The sequence below is a fragment of the Poecilia formosa genome, unplaced genomic scaffold (genome assembly GCF_000485575.1).
Source record: "Poecilia formosa unplaced genomic scaffold, Poecilia_formosa-5.1.2 Scaffold374, whole genome shotgun sequence".
Lineage (NCBI taxonomy): Eukaryota > Metazoa > Chordata > Actinopteri > Cyprinodontiformes > Poeciliidae > Poecilia > Poecilia formosa.
In genome coordinates this window covers 320608-327963 of record NW_006800313.1, presented here as the reverse complement: position 1 = coordinate 327963, position 7356 = coordinate 320608, and the positions used below count along the sequence as shown (strand labels likewise).

The window sequence follows — 7356 nt, the reverse complement described above, 5'->3', positions numbered from 1 at the left end:
TAGCTGGAGGATAGTTTCTTATTTTAAACTGTTTGTTTTCTCCCTAAACTAAACTAAACTAAACTAAACTAAACTAAACTAAGCTAACATAATGATTTAAACTTTATTTATTGGTTGATTTGGAGGCGAAACCTAGAAACCCTAGCTGTTTATAGAGCTACAAACAGAGGATTCTTTGCCCTCTGCAGGCCAGTTATGGCAACTACAATCAACATAAAGCTGAATAAATTACATTTATGCACATTTCCTGTTGGCTCAATCAAAAATAAAACATCTTAACATAAAGTTACGTTTTTAAAAGTTTAAGTCAACAGAATTATAAGAAATTAGCAGAAAAATCTAAGCTTCTTATTTTACAAAGTTTGTTTTCTTACAATCTTTAAGTCGATTTACTGGTTTTAGCTGCTGTGCTACAATTACAGCCATTATAGAAAATCTACATAAACTAGAAAGCAGCAACATTTAAGGGACATAAAGACTCGATAGTAAACTGTTTCACTATAGTTAGCTGGAACCATATGTACTATTAAACTAAACAGCACTCTGAAAATTAAGTTTTATATTAATTATATTTCTGCATCATGTCCCTTCATCGACTTTAAACCCTAATGTGGTTCATTTGACTTTGATTCAAACACCGTAAGATTTCTTAATTTATTCTTGGAACAACCAGAAAGTGTTTTATTCCACAAACAGTGAAGCTCCGTCTACAGCCACAAGAGGGCGTAAATTATCAATGATTGGTTGGGAGATTAATCTCCTGTTTAAACTTTAGGCTGATATCGTGGCAATGAATGAGTTGCTGAACACTAAAGTTGATATTCTAACATTAACATGTTAGAATATCAACTAACATTAAAACATGTATCCTTTAAATTATGACAATAGAGTCAAATTGCAGATTGGTCCTAGCCATTTACAGAGACATGAAATGTGGAGAAACGAGAGAAATCTGTGAAATAAATATCTTTAATTGTTTTCATGGTCATCATAATTCTGACTCAGAGCTGGAAAGCAGAAGCCATCCAATGGCTCTGCTGCGTCTCTCAGACACAACCATGCAGGAAATCTCCCATAAAAAAACAAACAAAATAAAAAATATATATTAAAAAATTATGTGTACCACTGATATACAGATCTGATATAAACAGGCAAATTGGTCACAAACCAATCAGAATTATAAACATGGCTTCCTTTACAAGACAGAACGAACAAGGAAACAAGAGGTACGTTTTCATTTTACACATCTGTACATTTTATCATTATTTTGATGTTTGTACCTCTGCAGGTCAGAACACACACACGCACGCACACACACACACCAGGAGTGACAGCAGTGGCTAAAGAGAGAACTGTCGGTGTATCTGCAGCTGACAAATACTGAAGAGTTCAACCACTGCTGAGCGATGCCCCCTGGAGGTGAAAATGACACATTACATTCAGCAGAGGTGAACTGGACCTTCAACACACACGCACGCACACACACGCACACACACACAGAAAAACAGTGTTTAAAATGTGCAAAGAAAAGATTTGTGAAGCTGCTTCAGCGACAACTGCTGAGGAAATGGGAGAAAGCATCAGTGGATCCCACAGTGGCTCCTGGTGGTGGAGTGTCCACCTGCAGGACTTCCTGTTGGGACCAGAACCGCCGGCAAACGGATCAGAGCAGCCGCATCTTAGCAACTCACTAGAAGAGCTTTGCTGATCCACTTCCTGCTGCTGCCACCTACTGACCCAGGAGACTCTGCAACACATCCAGACCGAGCTGCGGCCGGTTCTGCAGCGTAAACACAACCTGCCAGTGGAATCTGCACCTTTAGGAAGCCCCGCCCCCAGCTCAGCATCTGATTGGCTGCTCAGAAACCTTCAGCAGTCAATTTCAAAGCATCCCAACTCTGATGCTTTTAATTTTGTGGGAACAGGAAGCTGACTCTTCAAGAGGCGGTAAGTGGCTGCAGAACGCATCAGAACCAGTTGGTTCTGGTCGGACGCAGTGAGCCAGGCTGCGATCCTGTTGGGTTCCAGCTGCAGAAAAGGCATAAACGGATGGCACCGGCTGAACTGGGTCAGCTGGGGTTGGGTTTGGAGTGAATGCGGTTCATCCAGGAGGCCAGAACCTCTGGACCGGGTCGTACCAGGCTGGACTGGGTCACATTGGGTCGTACTGGGTCGTCCGGTGCCGTTAGAACCACAGAAGGCACACGGCGCCGACTGAAGAGGAAGTTTCTGGGAGTTTTTCGTTGGGTCGTCGCTCTGGGTTCTGGAGTGGATTACATTCTGGGTCGGGTCGGGTCCAGAACACGTACCGGCCTCTGACAGATTAAGGTGCTGAAGCCAAACGTCGGGTCCTTCTGCTCCGGAGAAGAGGCGGGGCCAGAGGCAGCCCCGCCCCTCAGCTAAGGCCTTATTGGCTGCTCTGCAGGTGGGCGGGGCTTCAATGTACGAAGAAGTGCCGCAGCAGCTCGTCCGCAGACGGACGGTGCTTGGTTTCCACAAAGATCCTCCGCAGGAACTCCCTGCAGTTGTCCGACACGTGTGGCGGCAGCACCGGGTTGGTGGGCTGGGTGGCGATCTTAAAGATGGCCGCCATGGCCTCGAACTCGGCCCAGGGCGGCCGCTGGGTCAGCATCTCCACCACGGTGCATCCCACGCTCCTGAGATCAGAGAGCAGAGGATCATCATTACAACGCCAATAACATGCCAGAACGGGCCAGAACCGGCCGTCTGGGACCGGAACCCATGTGACCGGCGCGGTGTCTCACCAGATGTCGGCTTTCCGGCCGTAGCCCTCGCCACTGATTACTTCTGGACTCATCCAGTACGGCGTTCCCGTCACGGACTTGATGCCGGTCCCTGACAGGCAGATGGTCTGCAGCCGCCGGCTGGCGCCAAAGTCGCCCAGCTTCACGTTGCCCACCGAGTCCCGCAGGATGTTGGCGCCTGGGAAACAACGCACGCTTCGTTATCATCTCTGCAGACAGGAAGTGGCGCTGCAGACAGGAAGCGGCGGCTCACCTTTGATGTCCCTGTGGACGATCATGTTGCTGTGCAGGTAGGACACGCCTTCCAGGATCTGCCGCGTGTAGCGCCGTGTCACATTCTCCGTCAGCGCGCCGTACGCCTTCAGCTGGTCCTTGATGGAGCCCTGCAGCCCGACAGGAGGAGATCAGAGGACTGGACCAGAACTCGACCAGAACCAGAACCAGAACCAGCACTCACCCCCGGCATGTGCTCCATAAAGATGGAGAGCGTGCGTTCCAGGCCGTCCCGCAGGCAGCCGTAGTACTGGACGATGCGCTCGTGGCAGAGGTTCTTCAGCAGCTGGATCTCACACTCCAGGGCGCTTACCTCCTTACTGGTCTCTGGGCTCTCTGGGTCAAACTGGACCTGCTTGACGGCCAGTTCCCGACCCGTATCCGCATCGTAGCACAGGTAGACCCGGCCGAAGGCGCCCTGGCCCAGGAGCTTCCCCAGCCGCCAGTTGGTCGGTGCGCGCGGCGCTGTGGAGGACCAGACCGAAACAGTAAGGAACAGCAGAAGAAGAGCGTCCTGTGGAGAGGAGCAGGACTCACAGCGGCTTGGCGGACTGATGTCCATGACGGACAGCGTGGTGCTGGCCTCGATGTCGCTGCCGCGCCGCCTCCTGTTGGGGGCCGGTCCGGGGCCGGAGCCGGTGGGTGGGGCCTCCTCCAGGTCGGGGGTGAACACGCTGCTGCCGCTGCTGGTGCTGGGCGACTGCTCCGTGGGGCTGAAGCTGACCGGAGAGCGGAAGCTGTGGACCTGCGTCCGCCGAGCGCGAGGGAACGTCTTCCTGCCTGCAGAGACCAGCAGAACCTTCAACAGCCGGACAAAACGGCCAGAAGTCTGGGCCCATCGGACCCAAACGGCCAGAAGTCTGAAGTTCTGGACCCCTCCAGTCCGGCTCACCGTCGCTGTAGTCCTGCAGGCCAAAGGGAACGCCGTACCGCCGCGGGTATGTCCCGCCTTTCCCCGACTTCTCAAACACAGGGAGGTCGTACTCTGCAGAAACACAGGGGGTCGAAGGTCAGGAGCCTCATCATATGGACAATGAGGCTCCTGACCTTCTATCTGGTAGCAAACATTCACATTATTTGCTGAAGACATTTTGTTTTTTCAAAAGATTACAGGATTTTCTGACCTCAAATAAAAATGAAGTGAAACTATTATTACTATATTTTGGAGTGAAAACATTTAAAACAAATTAAATGATCAATAATTAGCTGCAGGATGGCATTTAAAAAAATATTTTTTATATATTGAAAGTGATTCAGTTTCTCTGTGTCGTGATATTTTGTTAAAGATCCAGCTCCTCTGCCTTCTCCCAGTGTTAACAACAAATTAGAGCCACGGGGCGGGTCTTAGTGTTCTCAATCACCATATGTATGGCGCTGCTCACCCCTCTCCCTCTGTTATGCTTCTGATAGCAGATCCTGTCATGAATGCTAAGGCTAGTTAGCGTATCTAACTTGTAACGTTGTTTCTCCACCATTAGCACGTTTAGCAGCGAGTACGTGAGATTGATTAACAGCGCTTATCTGTTTATTTTAGTCAACACTGATTTTTTTGATATCATTGTATTCATTTTCATCAGCATTTATTTATATTACTCATTTTTCAGATTCATTTCTTGCATTTTTTAAAATTATTTTTCCCATACTGAGCTTCAGCCACCTGGCTGTAATGTGCTTCTACTGCCACCAGGTGGCAGCAATCTGCCAGCTGAGCCTTCAGTTGTTTTGTTGCATAACGGCTGAGATGAATTTAACTTCCTGAGTTTTTCTGGGCTGCATCATATACTGATGGTTTCTGCTGTAAAATACTGACAATATTTTCTAACTGCTGAGGTCAAAGTGCGGCGCTGCTGAGGCCACAGAGGATGCAGGAACGACTAGCAGACCTTAAACTCAACCTGACGCATCATTCACCTGGAAAGTCCTGGTGGTTGTCGGGGTAACTCTGCGCTCGAGGCATCCTGGACTTGGGGTAATCGCTGGCAGAACAAAGAGAAACAGTCCGATTCATCCTGAACTTCCAAGCTTTAAATCATCGCTATAGCAACCAGGTGCTGACCTGTCCAGCGGGCTGTCCAACGACGGACAGCTTCCAGACGCAGAGTTCTCCGGACTGCTCATCGACAACGGGTCCAACATCTGGAGGACAGAAACACGTCCAGAGAAAAGATTAACCGTAACCCAGGGAAATCGAGAGCATCCTTCTGCCTTCAACCCAAACTGGTTGGTCTGATGACCCAAACTGTCCCCACGATCTGAAGGGTCCTCTGTAGTTCTGGTAGTAAAGGACCACCTGATCTGGAAGACATGAAGCCCAGTTTGGGTCATTCAAAGTGTTGGTACCTGGTCCATGCTCTCTGGGATGAACTCCCCCTCGCTGTTGATGCTGGTGAAGGAGCCGTTCCTCGCCACCTGCTGGAGCGCGTCGGGAATGTACCCTGGAGGAGGCGAGCTGCGGTCTGTTGAATGGGAACCTGGAGAGGACAAAAAGTCACGTCCGATGGAGACCTGGAGCCAAGGGGACACGGGAAGCCGGGACGTTACTCACCAGCCCGGAAGCCCGTGTTGTCCAGCTCTTCGTGGGACGGCAGGAGGTCCATGTTGGACGAAGCGCTCTGGAGGAACACAAACACCTGAAGCTGGTTTCTACAGTTCATCCCAGAATCAGTTTTGTAATCAAATATTTGATATTGCAGTTTAGATTCAGCGAGTCTTGCAGGTTTGCAGTGATTCTGCATTAAATCGGTGCCTGCAGTCTTTTCCAGGAGAAATCCAGACGCATAAACGACTAATTTAGTTTGAAAAGATTTTTATGAGCCGGAATGTAGCTGCACTGAAACAGTGAACATCTGGAACATGGTGACTGATTGGACCTCCAGGCCGACTGAGGGAGGGTCTACCTGCAGCACCAGCAGGATCTTCAGGCTCTTCATGTGAACGCTGCGGTCCAGCAGCTCCACCGCCTTGTCCAGGTCGTCCTGCGTCGTCAGCGGGATCACCAGCTGCAGCAGCAACAAGCACAGTTAGTTAGCGACCGCACCAAACCGGCCGCCGCCGCTCGGCTCTGACCGTACCTCGTTGTTGGTGTAGTGGAGGTCCAAGGTCTGACCAAAGGCCACCCTGGCTTTGGCCTGCAGGTCCTCCAGCTTCAGCGGCCGAGGGAACTGCAGGATCCTGCGGAGAGGGACACAGGTCAGAGGTCAGGAAGGTCAGGACGATGCAACAGGACGTGAAAGCTCACCTCTTCTCTCCTTTGAACTCGAACTTCACCCTCACGTCGTTCTGTGGAAACAAAGCAGAGGTCTGTGAGCCTCCGGCCCGGCCGCCGCTGCCTCCCGCTCCCACTGACGACGCTACCTGGTTCTTGGGCGACGAGGCTTTGGGTTTCCCCAACTCCGACAAGAAGGCCGCAGGACGGCTGGAGCGGTGCAGCTCGGCCAAGTCCTGCATGATGGAGTTCAGGGCCTCCTGCTCATCTGGGAGGTCAAACGGGGTCATGAGCTCAGCAGAACCGACCGTGCGGACGCCGCCGCTCATCGCTGACCGGCAGACTTACCCATCATGGCGCGGCGACTGACCCAGCAGGCTCGGACGGAGGACTCTCCCATCAAAGGGACTCCCTTCTCCTGCAGCAGCAGATCACAAAACAGATCAGTGAACTGGATCAGTGAATCAGATCAATGAACCAGGTCAGTGATCCGGTTCAATGAATCAGATCAACAAACTGCTTTTCAGGATGGAGACCAGAGAAAAATCTACAAGAGACAAAACTCAGTTTTCCCCAAATGTTCTGGTTCTGAACATGTAGACTCAGAATGTTCTGCGTTGTCTAGGCTTAATAAAAACCTGGTGAACCAAACCCAGCAGCTGGTCTGACGACCCAGATCTTCCCCGACTGGGGGAAGATCTGGGTCCTCACACAATGAAATTGTGTGAGGATCCACAATTTCATTGTGGATCCTCACACTAACCTTCATTTACACTCCCATCCCTCCCCGACCTGTTGCTGGTTCAGGACCGGCCCTGGAGGCCGAGCTCATGTCTGAATCTCTAAACTCTCCTCAAGGACGCAGTTATTCTGCTTTTCCACAGTTTTTCCTTCCACTAAGCTTTCCACAAATATGCTTGTATACGACACTCAAAGCTGATTTAGCATTAATCTTCTGTGTTTAGGTGTCAGCGGTCTCTGAGCGGTTGGGGTCACCAACCATGACCTTTACAGTGAATTTCAGTATGAACACATGAAGTAGTTTAATTTATCAGAGAGACCAGAGAGTTCTGCACACTAGGGCTGAAACGATTCCTCGAATGATTCGAGTAC

At 50.2% G+C, this 7356-nt stretch overlaps 1 protein-coding gene across 2 annotated transcripts in view; it reads right to left on the bottom strand.

Moving 5' to 3' along the window:
- Positions 1 to 951: 951 nt before the first annotated feature.
- Positions 952 to 7356, bottom strand: part of map3k2 (mitogen-activated protein kinase kinase kinase 2) — a 9079-nt gene continuing 2674 nt past the window's right edge. Inside the window, exons 2-16 of one of the 2 annotated variants that reach the window (XM_007575276.2) lie at positions 6592 to 6661; positions 6393 to 6511; positions 6277 to 6317; positions 6110 to 6209; positions 5936 to 6037; positions 5584 to 5650; positions 5379 to 5509; positions 5095 to 5174; positions 4950 to 5014; positions 3931 to 4023; positions 3576 to 3818; positions 3223 to 3503; positions 3019 to 3148; positions 2766 to 2943; positions 952 to 2657 (exon numbers count right to left, since the gene is read on the bottom strand). In XM_007575276.2, coding sequence (XP_007575338.1) covers positions 2438 to 2657; positions 2766 to 2943; positions 3019 to 3148; positions 3223 to 3503; positions 3576 to 3818; positions 3931 to 4023; positions 4950 to 5014; positions 5095 to 5174; positions 5379 to 5509; positions 5584 to 5650; positions 5936 to 6037; positions 6110 to 6209; positions 6277 to 6317; positions 6393 to 6511; positions 6592 to 6643 — 1902 coding nt within the window. In that variant the 5' untranslated portion in view covers positions 6644 to 6661 and the 3' untranslated portion in view covers positions 952 to 2437. Of the gene's footprint in view, positions 2658 to 2765; positions 2944 to 3018; positions 3149 to 3222; positions 3504 to 3575; positions 3819 to 3930; positions 4024 to 4949; positions 5015 to 5094; positions 5175 to 5378; positions 5510 to 5583; positions 5651 to 5935; positions 6038 to 6109; positions 6210 to 6276; positions 6512 to 6591; positions 6662 to 7356 lie in introns of both variants that reach the window. The other variant, XM_007575274.2, reaches the window with a different exon arrangement.